The sequence below is a fragment of the Etheostoma spectabile genome, chromosome 15 (assembly GCF_008692095.1).
Source record: "Etheostoma spectabile isolate EspeVRDwgs_2016 chromosome 15, UIUC_Espe_1.0, whole genome shotgun sequence".
Taxonomy (NCBI): domain Eukaryota; kingdom Metazoa; phylum Chordata; class Actinopteri; order Perciformes; family Percidae; genus Etheostoma; species Etheostoma spectabile.
The window spans coordinates 2,777,585-2,792,594 of NC_045747.1; the positions used below are offsets into that span (position 1 = coordinate 2,777,585).

Below are 15,010 nucleotides of genomic sequence, written 5' to 3' on the forward strand. Positions count from 1 at the left end.
GACCTCTGGGAAATGTAGTCCTAAGGTCGAGGACATCCTCGGCATTGTAGTCAGGCTTTAGGCAGAGGATATATATATGTACATGTACAAAACTTAATTCCTGAGTTGCTAAGGTGTCACGCAAAAGAAAGAGAAATAACGGCAAAGTCACGAAAACAATTGGTTCTAATAGAATCACCAAAGGCTTTTAAATATGTATTACTAATTAAATCCATCAAAAAGCATCCAGTTATTTCAAAATTACTGCACACTTTGGTACAGATTTGGGCTCTTAGGACTGTTGCAAAGGTTGGTGAAATATTACATTGCTGTAATAATACATTAAAGTGTATATACGTATACACACACACACACACACAGTGTACATGCACACACACACATACACACACAGTTGTGTTCAGAAAAATAGCAGAGTGTTTAAAAAGTGAATAATGCTCAAAATCCTTAGAATAACTTTTAATTCCATAATATCAATGCATTGGGAACACTGCACATTCAATTCCAAATCAAAACATGACCAACATTAATCAAGTTTGTATTCTACCTTTATAAAAAGTGAAGAAAAAGGAATATTAGGCTGTTCAAAAAAAAGCAATATCTGCATTTTTTTGTTTACAAACTCAAACATTTACTGTACGAACTTAAAAAAAATGTCTCAAGGGTTTGCTTTACTTTGAATCACCGCACTAATGTTTAGGTGCATAACCATTATTTCTGAGAACTGCTTCACATCTGTGATGCATCTTCTGGCACCTGTGAACAGGTATTCCAGCCCGGGACGATTGGACTACATCCCACAATTCCTCTGAATTACTGGGTTCTGCCTCAGAAACAGCATTTTTGGTGTCACCCTACAAGTTTCCCATGGGATTGAGGTCTGGGGATTGGGCTGGCCGCTCCGTAACATCAGTCTGGTTCATCTGGAACCAAGACTTTGCTCCTTACTGGTGTGTTGTGGGTCATTGTCTTGTTGAAAGACCCATTTCAAAGACATTTTCTCTTCAGCATAAGGAAACATGACCTCTTCAAGTATTTTGATGTTTTGAAACTGATCCATGATCCCTGGCATAAATAACTCCACAGTATGAGAAACATCCCCACAACATGATGTCTGCACCACCATGCATTACTGTCTTCACAGTGCACTGGGGCTTGAATTCAGTGCATGGGGGTCGTCGGACAAATTGTCTGCGGCCCCCAGACCCAGAAAGAACAAATTTGCTCTCATCAGTCCACTGAATGTTGCGCCATTTCTCCTTTGGCCAGTCAATGTGTCCTTTGGCAAATTTCAACCTATTCAGTATATGTCTTTTTTCATCAATTGGCACTTCTAGCTGATAGCTTTGCTTTACGTAGACTTCTTCTGATCCTAACGGTACTCACGAGTGACTTCAAGTCTTCTTTGATTTTCCTGGAGCTGATCATTGGTTGAGTACAGAAGAGGATTAGGGCCACTGGTGAATCTCAGAATTCTGAGAATAAAAGTCAGAACTCACATATATTTTTCACCAGTGGCCCTAATCCTCTTCCGTAGTTGAGCCTTTGCCATTTTGCCAATTCTTCAATCCGTTTGAATGGTAGTTGACCGTTTTTTCCCCTCGTTGTTCAGGCTTTGGATGCCATTTCAAGACATTTTAAATCATTTTTGCTGAGCAGCTTGTAATTTTCTGCACTTCTTTATATGTTTTCCCCTCTCCAATCAACTTTTTAATCAAAGTCCGCTGTTACTCAGAGCAATGTGTGGAACGACCCATTTTTTTGAGTATTTCAGTGTGAGATGCACTATAACCAGCAACAACATCTGCTTCCTTCCGTTCTTAAATATGGGCCATAATTGTCACCTGTTTCTTCACAGAATCAATCACCTTACTAATTGAACACAACACTGCTGTTATTTTGAACGCGCCCCTTTCAATTACAGATTCAGTTACGCAGAATGAGCAGCATGCATGTCATGACTGTTGGGCCTGTTGGTTTTCTATGACTCTACAAGACTTAGTAGTAAATTATTTGCCATGTAGAAATATCACTTCTACCAAAAAATATGATTTATGAGGTTAGTGATGTTGGACTGATATTATTTTGAACACAACTGTAGCTACTTTATTGATCCCCAAGGGGAAATTCAAGTTCCCAGTAGCTTAAAGACATCTCACACAACATTCACATACATAAACGGGATGATAAAATAACAAATCCACATTAATAATATGGACAATAAAATAAGATCCTAAATAAAAAATCCACATGAATGTACTATGGGATGTATTATCAGCATGAGGAGCTTGCAAGGACTGACCCTGTGATTCAGTATGTATGGTAAGATAAGGTATTCTATGAGTGTGTGTCATGTCATGGTGGTGGTGTAAAAAGTCCAAAAGTGTAAGGATAAAGTCTAGAGACCAACATTACATACAGACAATACAGAAAAACTAATTTATTTTGCAGAGATTTCTTGATTGATTTGGATAGTCTTATATACAGAGAAAAAATAATGACACAACATGAATGTATTTTCAATTTAATTTCTTTTAATATAATCTTATTTACAATGTATTTTTTCATAAATGTTTAGTACATAGTAAGTTACAATACTCTTGCATCCATTACACAGTGAACTCAGAACCTATAAAATGCCGATTGAAATGATACTGCTTAACAGTCTTCAATAATCTACAACAAATCCCAACGTTTTGCACATTAGTCGCTCAACATTTAGGTTTTTGATTTAATTCACTTTGTTGGAGTAATGACTGCAAAGAGACTTTGTTCATTCATGGTTGTCTTGAGGAGGACTACTTTTCTAACATCTACGCTATGGTGAAAAAGAATGGGCAGAAAAACATCAGGCCACAAAGGGAAAAAAAAAAAATAAAAATGGTGAAATGGATGATGAAACATGTAAGAAAGTTTTGAGATTTTATTATACATGTCACATACAACCAAAGAATTCCTGAAGCTGACTCCTTCTTTCCATCCTCAAAGCTCATTTAGTTAAATATCTAGTTCAAGCCCTCGGACCTCTCCCTAACGTCAGTAGAGTTAGATTTCAAAATTAGGGCAGGGAGGATCAATCCCTTTCACGTGAAATAAGGTAACATGGTATTTCAAACACCAAAACACTAACAGTTTTTCATACACTGACAAGAGCATTTCTCCGCAATAATATGAATGTTAAAAAAAAAAAATGTAACGAAATTCAATAAAAATCCACTTTGTGGATTACTTGAATTGCAAGTGAATTGACCCTTCAACTCTGGTAGAGGGGGTGATGAAAAGATTAGTGTGGGCTCTCTGTAGAGCATATAGCAGCTTGGTCAGTAATCACTTAGTAATAAATAATAAAATATCAGAGTGGATCAGAGTGGTCGCAGATACAAATGGAAGAGACAAAATGTTAGCTAACAGAGGAGCAGGCTCATTTGATCATTTTTACATCGTAACCGGGTGCCATGTCTGACACACTCACTCACTCACTCACTCACTCACTCACTCACTCACTCACTCACTCACAATCACATGTACATGCACACGTTCTGATACACGACAGTGGTTAAACATGAAGCATGAATACTAGTCAATCAATCAGCTTGTTGGACAGAAAGACAATCAGTCTCTGCCGTGTCCTTCATGTCTGATTTCAAAAGGTCTGTGTTCGCAGGCTCGCATGTGAATGGCCGATTCTGTCCGTTGACTCGAGTGTCTCGGGAGTCAAACTCGCTGTGGCGGTAGACATTCGGAAGAATGACATCATAGCTCGTTAAAACTAAAGGATAAAAATGCTTCTTCAAAACCTTTGAACATTTTTAAAATACTTTATTTTTTTGTCTGGTTTTTTTGTTTGTTTTGAAATCCTTTCCTCTCCCGCTGTGCTTCCTCCTTTAACCCCCAACAGTTCGGTGGCGAAGAGGTGGCAAGAGATCGTGTGAGACTGCGTGCTTGGCCGCTCCGTATACTCCGCGTATACTTGATATTCTGTTGATGTGTGTGTATATATGTAAAATGTCAAATAGTCTGTGTGCAAGTGCAAGCGCAAGTGTGACTGTTGGTTTGCTTGTGGATTCCTCACTCCACAGCGAAGCCGCAGGTCTCCTCCACAGCCGTCAGCAGTTTCTCATAGAGCTTCTCGTAAGACTCGTAGGGAGGGATGTCTATCCGGTTAAAACTAGAGACAGAAAAAGGATAATGAGCGACATCGAACCTGACTCTTGCTGCAAAATATATTAAGCGAAACCTTCATCTTCTTCTTTTAAGTGTCCTTACCAGGTGTGAGCCTTGGGCAGGTTGTCTGTGTTGGCGTCTATCAAATGGATGGTGAAGAGCCTTGGTCCTGCAGAACCTGTAGAACCTTACACACATACATTCTAGTTATCACTGCTCTACTCTGGTACACAGAACACTTAATCTTTAAGTAAGATAAGCTCACATCAAATTTCAAACCTAGTGGCGTGCTAATGTAATGTAAGTAACTACAGATGACAACTTCTGAAAGTGTGTAGACATGCATTTGTACTTTAGTGTTTGGTTCATGCTGGGCATCACAGGCGGCTGCCCAGTTCCTGACCCAAACCTCCTGTTACAACATATCTTGTGATGCAAGTTATATTTTCCTAATTTAGAACCATTTTGGTTTTGACTGAAATGGTTTCGTAAACTGTAATTTAAGTCCTTTGTGGGTAAAGTGAGCAATCTGCAGCTGGAAGCTGTGAGTGTGTCGAACAACATAAACGTTGAATAAAGACTCATTTCAACACATACTGAATCTGGAACAGGGGTAAAACTGTTAATTGCGACATCCCTACAAGAAAGCAGGGTATAATTGAATCTACAGCTGTGCCGATTGGTTGATGAATTGTTTAAGTTGATTGACAAGAGAATGAATTGGGAACTATTTGGATGATCGATAAATCGTCTCAGCAAAAAGCCCAAACATTTGCTGTTTCTAGTTCCTCAAATGGGAAAATGTGATGTTTTAGTTTATCATACCTGACAATAAACCAAACATCTTTGTGTTTTAGACTGCCGGACAAAACAAGACTCTTTAAGATTTCAGCTTTTCACTATGTCCTGACATTTTATAGACATAACAATTCACCGATTAATTGAAAAAATAGTGAGATTAATTGATGAGAAAATAATCGTTGGTTGTAGCCCTGAATGAAGTCTGTAAGTATCTAGCACATCTCCGTGTTCTATATATTCTTGTTAGGATGTGTATGCACAAGTTAAATGTCCTTAAAACTGTACAATAATCAGGCTCTAACATAGTAGGGATGGTTTCCTGGAATTTTCCTGAAGGCCTTTGCTGTACTTGTCTTTAGCTAGGAACTAGAGTATGTGGGAGACATAATAATCCTCAGGAGGAGAGATAAATTAAATAAGCACAACTGTTAGCCTCAAATGAACATGGTGATTGATGCGAGTACAGTATGTGTGTCTGTGTGTGGTTTCTGACCCACCCTGCAACGCTTTGAACCCTTGTAAGGGGACCCTGGTGGAGCCTGTGACAAACTGCAGGAGGCGCCCTCTCCTCTCCTCGCTGAAGGCCTCCACTGCCTGCCAGAACCACCGCACCACGTTGCTTTCACTTGTGCAGTGCTTCAGGCGGGTGTTAGTCTTCCAGTCTGCAAGATCTATTTTCCCCAGTCCACCGATGATCAACTGGAGGAGGAGGAGAGGTTTGAAGAAGCGGGGCAGGGGTTGAGGGTGAGCGCAGTAGATAAAGAAGAAGCAGAGGTGTCATGGCTAAAATAATGAATTCAAACTTTTAACCTTACGACGACATAATATGGCAAGTGAAGAGCTGGACAGATAATGTACCTCAAGTTCTTTATGGTCGAAAGGTTTGAGGAGGTGCTGGGGGATGAGTTCACTGAATCCCTTCTGTAGAGCCAGAAACTGGGCTTCAATTCCACGCATAAACCTCCAGTTTACATAAAGTCTGAAAAATACAAACACACACAGTGCAGGCCAAATAAGTACACTGTTATAAACTGTCAAAAGGCATTGTGTACTGTGGCCCAGTCTGCCGACAAGTCAGTGCATTGTTTACGCCCTGTATCAAGAGCATGGTTTGAATAACACCCACATAAAAGATGGTACATAACTGTCTCACTGTCCTTACCTGACGTATTCTTTTTTGTTCTCCTCAGTGACAGGGATATTGCGGCCATTAGGTTTGAGTTCATGTTGCAAGAACTTCCCAAAGGCGTTGTGCTCCACGCAGAAAGTGTGGTCGAGGACTGACGTGATGTCATTCTCTCTGCACACAGAGTATTAAAACAAGGTAAACATGGGACATCTGTCCATAGCTATGAACTATATCATATTTCATGATGAAAAGCTTTTTGCTGTCAGATTGACTTGATTTTGAGAGCAGGTGCATTGGCTCACAATATCCAGACGAGGCTCTTGTGCAACTCGGGGTCGGTCGTCTCCAGGTCGTTGAGCTGGATGGGTTTGCCTAGCAGCTGTTTGTAGAAGGGCAGCGTGAAGCTCCCGTTGATGTAGTGACCATGAAAAACGGCCAGGCCCATCACACGGCCCACAAAGTGGAAATATGACAGGTGGTCCTGAAAGAAAGTAAAACAGACAGAGAGACAGACACATAGGGTCAGAGAGAATCTACTTATTCAGTTCGGCCGAAAAGTAATTTGTGTGTGTTTGTGTGCACTCACAGGGTTGATGGAGGAGTCGGGGTTGATCTGTAGTGTGTAGATATTGTCTGTGGAGTACTGGAACAGGCCGTAATAGGGGTTCAACATTTCATGACACAGCAGGTACAGCCACTCCCTACAGACAACCACGGCATTGTTAACAAATGTCCGAATCTCACAGAGAAGCTTGGTAACACATTCATTAATCATTAAACAATGAGACGGCTGGGAAAAAAATATTTAAAAAGAAATAAAATAATGTAGTCTGTGTCTCCACTGAAGTTTTACATGTAGCCCTTTGCCATGTTAAGTTGTTTACGTGCAATCTTTTCTCTCCTCTGCAGCAGCAGCAGTTAACCAAGCACAGCCTGCACAATTAATCGTTATAAAATCGTGATCTCGATTCTTCCTGTTCAGGACTTAATTTTCGAATAACTTAGATTTTTAAATATTTTTCATGACTTTGATTCTCATTTAATTTTACGAGCCGACTGCATCACAGACACTACTACTTTCTTCCGTGAGTTTTATACGTAGAGTGTATAAAATAGGTCTTAAAGTGCTCCCAAGCACTGCAGTGCTCTCCCTTCTCTTCATTGAGGCCTCTATGTTTACAGGCTTGTGGTGATGAGCAATGCGCTATAGGTGCCAAAACAAATCTACGGTTGGTACTGCCGATGGGTTTTGTTTTGTCGTGGTTCATGTGTGCAATAAACATTAGACCATGTGAGAAAATAATCGTGGCAGAGAATCGTGATATCAATTCTAAGCTAAAAAAAAAAATTGAGATTCATTATTTTTCCCCAAATCGTGCAGGCCTGAATAATGCTGCTTTTCCACTGCGCGGTTTGACTCGCTCTTTTTTGGTTTTCCATTAGCAAAAGTTATGAAATCGGTCGAGGTTCACATCTAGACAAACCTGCCATTTTCACACAGTCAGGCTAAAGTCATCCACAATTATTTTATTCACTTTACCGGATTGTTAAAAAAATAGCAGCCCGCAAAACTATGTGGGACATAACGTGCACTATGCTGTAAAATGGACGAAGTGCAGACATCGTTGCAGATGGAAGCATTCAGTAAGTTCATGATATCACACCAGTTTTACGCGGCGCTAGGGGTGATCAGCTGAGAATCCCGCCTACACTGTCGGGAGTGGAAAACGAAAAGAGGAAAGTACTGGTACAAAATAAGTGAGTTGAGTCGAGCAGAGCCTATAATGCAGTGGAAGCACGGTATAAATAGACATTTAGGAATTAAAACGTTCAAATTGAGAAAACCAAAGACAATAGCAGATGGGAGGAAATAGGTTGTGGGAATTCGTCCACAACACTCCCTAAATAGTTGTTAAAGAATTATTAGCAACACTGCGTATTCCTTAAGAAGCAGTATATTAAGTGGAAAGTTCACATATAGGGAAATATATTTCAATTAAAAAAAATAATAATGCTGACATGTGCAGGAATATAACTTTTTTTTCTTTTGCATTACGTTATTTTCATTTACAGTTTTCAACTTTTTCATCATTCTGACTCAACCTAGCTGGGAAATAAAAGATGGACTCATGGGATGTGACTTATGAAAAAGCAAATTGCAACGCTTAAGACAAGTTTTCTCACAAAAGCGGACAGCCTACAACAAATGCAGAAGTGCTCAGAGAGGAAAATAGCGTATTACCTGGCCACCCCACCGTAGTCCAGGCCCTCCTCTCCCCTGAACTTCACCATCAGACGCTTCTTCAAGTCCTTGGGCCTCATCTTCATTATCTGTCGATATGACTCCTGCACACACGCACATTATCATATCATTGCCATTAAGATCAGTGATGTTCTGTTAAAACAGTTCATTAAATCCCACAAATCAGTGCTGCATTTGTGCTCTTCTCATAAGAAATATACTGAAAGAACAGGTTATTGATCTTGGTGTATGAGTCAGGAGCAGTGTGGATATGTGTAAACTCTCTCAGGAGCTACTCACACAGCTTTTATTGCTTGACATTTGTACAAATGTCTGAGAGACAGCATCGCTGTCTGCTTGTGAGCTGTTCGTGGGAGAGAAATGTTTGTACCCACCTCAAAGATCTCCTCCCGGGACACCTCTATGCGACAGTGTCCTGCTTGAGGCTGCTGCAAGGACAGCTCGTGGCGGAGCAGCTTCAATTTATGGACCAAGTCTCTCTCGTAGCGCGCTGCCACGTCTCCATCTCCTCCGCCGCCCACTCCGCCACCTCCCCCTTCCTCACCCCCCACATCCATCGGGGGGGCTTGCGAGGATTCCTTCGCTTGGGATTGCTGGCTGAAGGTGAGAAGAAGCAGAGGAGGAACAGAAGGATAGGGAAGAGACAACATGACAGACAGTAGGAGGAAGAGTTGACAGAAAGACACCAGAAAAACGAAGAAGAAAAAAAGAGCCGACTGGATTAAACGCTGTGCATTCTCCCAGAGCAGCTACATCTACCATAAGCCCACATTTGTGTAAATCACACGATTCAGCGTTGTTAACAGAGCCGGCGGTGTAGGTCATGTTTACAACCAGTCTGAGTTCAGCATTACAGACGAGAGAGATTAGATTAACAACAGATTAGTTTTAAAACCACTAATTATGGTATGTTTCATGGATGTCTGCTACCCAGGTGTGGATGGATTTTGCTATCAGGGATATTAGAGAGTTTTTCAAATGTTTGTATGAGTGTGTGTGCATGCGTGTACCTGATAATGGTATGTAGGCGCGGGTCTGTGAACTGTGTTGTGCGGTTGTTGTGGTCCACAAAGTAGATCCGGCCTGACACGGTGCTCCGGACCTCCCAGCCCACTGGCAAAGGCCCAAGCTCCTCACAGCTCACACTGGCCAGGTCCCTGCACCAGTAACAAGTAACCAGACTGAGACTTCAGCCAGCAGCAGAAACCAATTCAACTTGGTGAGACTACAGCTTACAACCAGACCTCCGCCTCTAATAATTCTGACACTACATACTGTACGTTCTTAAACCTCATACTGGTCTAAACCAAGGTACCGAGGGAAATAACCATGAGATTTTCTCCTAATCGGTTGGTGTAATTAGTGCAGAACAAAATAAGAGTAAAGTGGACTTTTCTAGTCAGACGTGGGGTGTATCAGGGAAAACCATGTAGTGTTTTACTAACAATATGTTTTTCCCCCATAATTTTCTAAATACATCTGTCAATTTAAATTTGAAATCATTCAGTCATAAAAATAGAAAAATCCTTTAAATTACATAGCATTACAAAGATGTTGTCTATTTGTTGTATAATCCACAAATACTCATGTCTAGTCATTTCTACTGTCATCTACTGGTCATTTCTTTCTGTGATATTCTTCTGTCTTCTTCCGCTGCTTTAATGTCCTAGATTGTCAGTGGGGTTTGTTCCAGGTTCATGTCATTTCAGGTCACGCTTGGACTAGACATGAGTGAAGCGGGGCTGTAATCGTACCGCGGTATCCGAGGGTCGTGCCAGGTGCTGACGCCCGTCTGTGTGTGGAGGAAGTACACCTGGCCCTGCACTGTTGTTCGTTGCTCTGTGGTTTTAAAAAGAAGATGAAGAAGAAAGATGTTACATAAGACAACATGAGAAATTTATAGATCACGTAAATATCTAGAGTAATGTTAGACTGACCGTATCCCTCTGGCAGGTCAGGCGGTTGGTGCCCATGCGGTCTGTTCTGAGGGGTGTGTCCATGGCCTCTGGAGTCCTGCCCTCTGATTCTCTGCGTCTGAAGACGGCCCTCCTGACTGGGTGAGTCAAGCCGACAGTTCCCGCCCCCCGCCGCACCCGTGGGGTCGGAGTAGGGCAGCGGCTCTTCACTGAAACATCCCTCGAACACAGGCCTATGGCACACAAATACGCCACTGAAGTTAAATTTTCACTCTTTCATTGAAACACATGACAAGTCAAGTGCTTAAAAAAAAAATATATAAAAATATATATATATATATATATATATATATTTTTTTTTTACTCCGAGCAACAGAGATTGAGAGACAATCAAACAAATAACTATGACTAAAGCAATCTTGCAACACAACAAGAACCCAAAATAGGTCTCAGTAAAACAACAAGTAATTGTTTCTCCATGTGTTATTAAATGGTGCTGGCAGCGTAAACAGCTGTTGACACACTCACCCATCATTTTCCAAAAGGCCTCTGCAGTCCACCACAGGGCCTCCGCTGCCGATACGGTCTCGCGTCTGTAAGCTCACTGGACACAAGCAGGTGGTAAAAGTCAAAAGAGATGACAGTGTGACAAAGCAAGAGTGAAGGATATGCACATAGTAAAAAAAAGAAACACACACACACACACACACACACACACACACACACACACACACACACACACACACACACACACACACACACACACACACACACACACACACACACACACACACACACACACACACACACACACACACACACACACACACACACACACACACACACACACACACGGGGAGAGAGGTGATGCAGGTAATTTGTACAGACAATGTATTTGTGTCCAGACTTACCTACTATCTGCCCCCGCACTGCGTCACTGTCCGAGGGGTTCAGCTTACATAGATCTAGACGCTGGTCTGGAAGAACAGGACAAAGTAAATCCAAATAAAAAGCTTTTATTGTTTAATTAACATCCGTGATTTGCATTTATGGGTATTTAAATTCGAGGGGTCAAAAAAAAGAAAAAGGACTTACATCCTGTGTCTTTTAGCCTGCTGATGGCGTTGGAAAGCAGTCGTATGCAGCCCAGGAAGCCCGCCCCCTGTCTTTTATGGATCTTCTTGTGGTTCCATATACTGATGGTGATGGAGTCTGTCTTTCCAATGTAGCTGAAAAACAAAAAGATTCTCACATGTTTACTCCATGTTTTTCAAATCTCAGTGTGAGCAATCTGAATGTCATGATAAAAAAATGTTTTTTCCCTATTAAACCATAAGATGAATATAAGAAACAAAAGGTACAACAGTACAACATTAGCTCAACTATAATGTGTCTTTTATGGTAAGACGGATCCTTTTCGTTGGGTGTGGGTGTGGGGGGAATGACTGAGGTACCAATTTGTATAGAACAAATTAGACTTCTTTTGAATATACTGTTACATTTTAATAAAAGCAAAACACATTAACACCAGTGAGAGATTCAAAAGGTGATTTTGTGTATTTGTTGGGAGTGTGTTTTTGGAGACTTACAGGTCGTAGTGCTGATTCCATTTGGGGTCCAGTGTGCTCTTGACTGTGTCTGTAGAGTGGCATTGACCTGATCCGTCCACCACAACCTTGGCAAATGGATCTGGCAGGCCTGCACGAACACAGCTCAAATTAATTGTTTGCATCCACCCCATTGAATCAAAAATAAGATAATATCCAAGTATTAAAAATATCTAAATTGGCCAAAGTACTGCAAATAACATATCTCCAGAACAAAGTGAGCTTTCTTCTACTGCAGACATTTAGCAGATTAGCAGGCCTCTAACCCAATAACAGCATATTCTGTTTGGTAGCTGGTATTGCATAATGTAATGTAGCATGGTGAAACTTGTAAAAGTGAGTATGAAGACAAGGTGGAATTGAATACGACCATGACACAAAACAACAATGCCACCATTGCCAATACGTTTACAGTGTTGGTTTGATGGCACGCACAGAGCCACATTGAACACAATCATCTCATCATATATACCAGTCGTCATAATGCATGCAAGATACATGCACATGAAAATGAGCACAATATAAATACTTACGAAAGAAGTCTTTCTTTGCGAGGTTCTTGGCACATAATACTGCAAAAGATAAAATCATTATGAACTAAATGCCAACACACACAAATATGTAAATGATTTCTCGGTGTGTAGGCTGGTATAAATGTAAGCTGGTGCACATAAAAACTGTGTGGAGGAAGAATGCTGGTTGGTATAATATATGAATGCCAGAGGATGGTAATGAGCAGGAAAAGTTATGGGACGTGCAGACAAGAATGAGCACTAAAGTATAGGCTAGTGTCAGGCTCCCTGCGCACAGACACACCACACACCCACACACCCACACCACACACCCACACCCACACACACACAAAACACACACACACACCACACCACACACACACACACACACACACCACCCACACACCACACACACACACACACACACACACACACACACACACACACACACACACACACACACACACACACACACACACACACACACACACACACACACCACACACACACACACACACACACCACACACACACAACACACACACACACACACACAAAAAAACTGCTGCGCAGGATGCCGTTTCTGCCACATCACTTTGAGATCCAGAAAGCAACGCTCATATTGACCCAGCCTTTGAGAGTTTGTAAGTGTGTGTTAATTATTTAGTTCATTGTGTGTGGGTGGTGTGTGCAATTCCTTGTTATTTGTTTTCCAGACGACCTGCATGGTACAGTTGTGGTCAAAGTGTCATACACTTGTAGAAAATCACAATGTTATGGCTGTCTTGAGTCTTCAATAAGTTCTACAACTCTTATTTTCTGTGATAGATTGATCGGAACACATACATGTTTGTCACAAAAACAGTCATAAAGTTTGGTTCTTTCATAAATTTATTATGGGTCTGCTGAATGTCACCAAATCTACTGGGTCAAAAATACATACAGCAACAAATGGTCAATTTTGGTGATGTAGCGAGTTGTGTCAATCAAATTAGCTTCATGTCATGGCCTCTTCACTTCTTCTAAGTGATTCTGATTGACTACAGCTTTTGACTTCTCATGAGCCCATTTAAATAGGGCTCATTTGACCCATGATTAGACTCAGCTACAAAAGCACAATGGAAAGTCAGAACTCAGCGAATTTTGACTTGACAAGTCGGGAAGTCACTGGAGCCATTCAAAGCAGCTACAGGTCCCAAGAGCAACTGTGCGACACTTATACGCAGTATAAAGTGCATGGAACAGTGTGTGCACTGCCACGATCAGGAAGAAAACGCAAGCTATCACATGCTGCCGAGAGAGATTGGTCAGGATGGTCAAGAGTCAACCAAATCACCAAGAGCAGGTCTGCAGGATTTGGAAGCTGATGGAACACAGGTCAGTCTCCACAGTCAAGCGTGTTTTACATCGCCATGGACTGAGAGGCTGCCGTGGCGAAAGAAGCCCTTGCTCCAGAAAAGGCACCTTAAGACTCGCTGAAGTTTCTGCTGATCACATGGACAAAGATAAAACCTTCTGGAGGAAAGTTCTCTGGTCAGCCGAAACAAAAATTGAGCTGTTTGCACAGCACCCAGCAATATGTTGGAGGAAAAAGTGAGGCCTTTAATCCCAGGACACCATGCCTACTTCAAGCATGGTGGTGGTAGTATTATCTCGGGGATGTTTTGCTGCCAGTGGAACTGGTTCTTTGCAGAAAGTAAATGGGATAATGAAGAAGGAGATTACCTCCAAATTCTGCAGGAAAACTTAAAACCATCAGCCCGAAGGTTGGGTCTTGGGCGCAGTTGGGTGTTCCAACAAGACAATGACCCAAAATACACATCAAAAGTGTTAAAGTGGCTAAACCAGCTAGAATTAAGGTTTTAGAATGGCCTTCCCAAAGTCCTGACTTAAACCCCATTGAGAACATGTGGCCAGTGCTAAAGAAACAGGTTCTAGCAAGAAACCTCACATTTGCTGAACTGCACCAATTCTGTCAAGAAGAGTGGTCAAACATTCGACCTGAAGCTTGCCAGGACCTTGTGGATGGCTACCAAAAGCGCCTAGTTGCTGTGAAAATGGCCAGGGACATGTAACCAATACTAATGTTGCTGTATGTATATTTTTGACCCAGCAGATTGGTGACTTTTCAGCAACCCATAATAATTTTGAAAGAACCAAACTTTATGACTGTTTTTTGTGACAAACATGTATGTGTTCCGATCCATCTATCACAAGAAAAATAAGATTTGTAGAACTTATTGTAGACTCAAGACCGCCATAACATTGTGATTTTCTACAAGTGTATGTACACTTTTGACCACAACTGTACGAGAGTTGGCATATCATTCTAGGTCAGCTCAGAGAGCACTGCCGTAAACCTAAAAAAAACACAGCTGAACCAAAATAAACCAATTCTTAGTAGAGCCCGACAGATATCTTGGCGGTCCTTTAAAATGGCCGATATTATTTATTTAATTTTCAATCAACCATGTTATGAGTGTTGTCCACGGTTTGTCTACCAGAGGGCAACGTCCCTGTTGGCAACACAGATTTTCTTTTGTTCAACGGACTTTAGGTTTCATATTTATACATGTTTATTATCAGAACTTTGATATATGTTGATGTTCCTCTGTTCTGTTG

The 15,010-nt window shown here is 41.3% G+C and overlaps 1 protein-coding gene across 3 annotated transcripts in view; it reads right to left on the reverse strand.

The window, feature by feature from the left end:
• Window positions 1-2,906: 2,906 nt before the first annotated feature.
• Window positions 2,907-15,010, reverse strand: part of smurf1 (SMAD specific E3 ubiquitin protein ligase 1) — a 19,684-nt gene continuing 7,580 nt past the window's right edge. Inside the window, exons 2-18 of one of the 3 annotated variants that reach the window (XR_004335325.1) lie at window positions 12,411-12,449; window positions 11,860-11,968; window positions 11,366-11,499; window positions 11,182-11,247; window positions 10,799-10,874; window positions 10,292-10,503; window positions 10,109-10,193; window positions 9,365-9,511; window positions 8,729-8,951; window positions 8,334-8,437; window positions 6,678-6,792; window positions 6,394-6,572; window positions 6,125-6,262; window positions 5,821-5,941; window positions 5,413-5,661; window positions 4,264-5,360; window positions 2,907-4,165 (exon numbers count right to left, since the gene is read on the reverse strand). Coding sequence is in view for 2 of the 3 variants with exons in the window: in XM_032537640.1 (XP_032393531.1) it covers window positions 4,066-4,165; window positions 4,264-4,348; window positions 5,460-5,661; window positions 5,821-5,941; window positions 6,125-6,262; window positions 6,394-6,572; window positions 6,678-6,792; window positions 8,334-8,437; window positions 8,729-8,951; window positions 9,365-9,511; window positions 10,109-10,193; window positions 10,292-10,503; window positions 10,799-10,874; window positions 11,182-11,247; window positions 11,366-11,499; window positions 11,860-11,968; window positions 12,411-12,449 (2,135 nt within the window). In the remaining variant the exon portion in view is untranslated. The remainder of the gene's footprint in view (window positions 4,166-4,263; window positions 5,361-5,412; window positions 5,662-5,820; window positions 5,942-6,124; window positions 6,263-6,393; window positions 6,573-6,677; window positions 6,793-8,333; window positions 8,438-8,728; window positions 8,952-9,364; window positions 9,512-10,108; window positions 10,194-10,291; window positions 10,504-10,798; window positions 10,875-11,181; window positions 11,248-11,365; window positions 11,500-11,859; window positions 11,969-12,410; window positions 12,450-15,010) is intronic. The other 2 variants (XM_032537641.1, XM_032537640.1) reach the window with 2 other exon arrangements.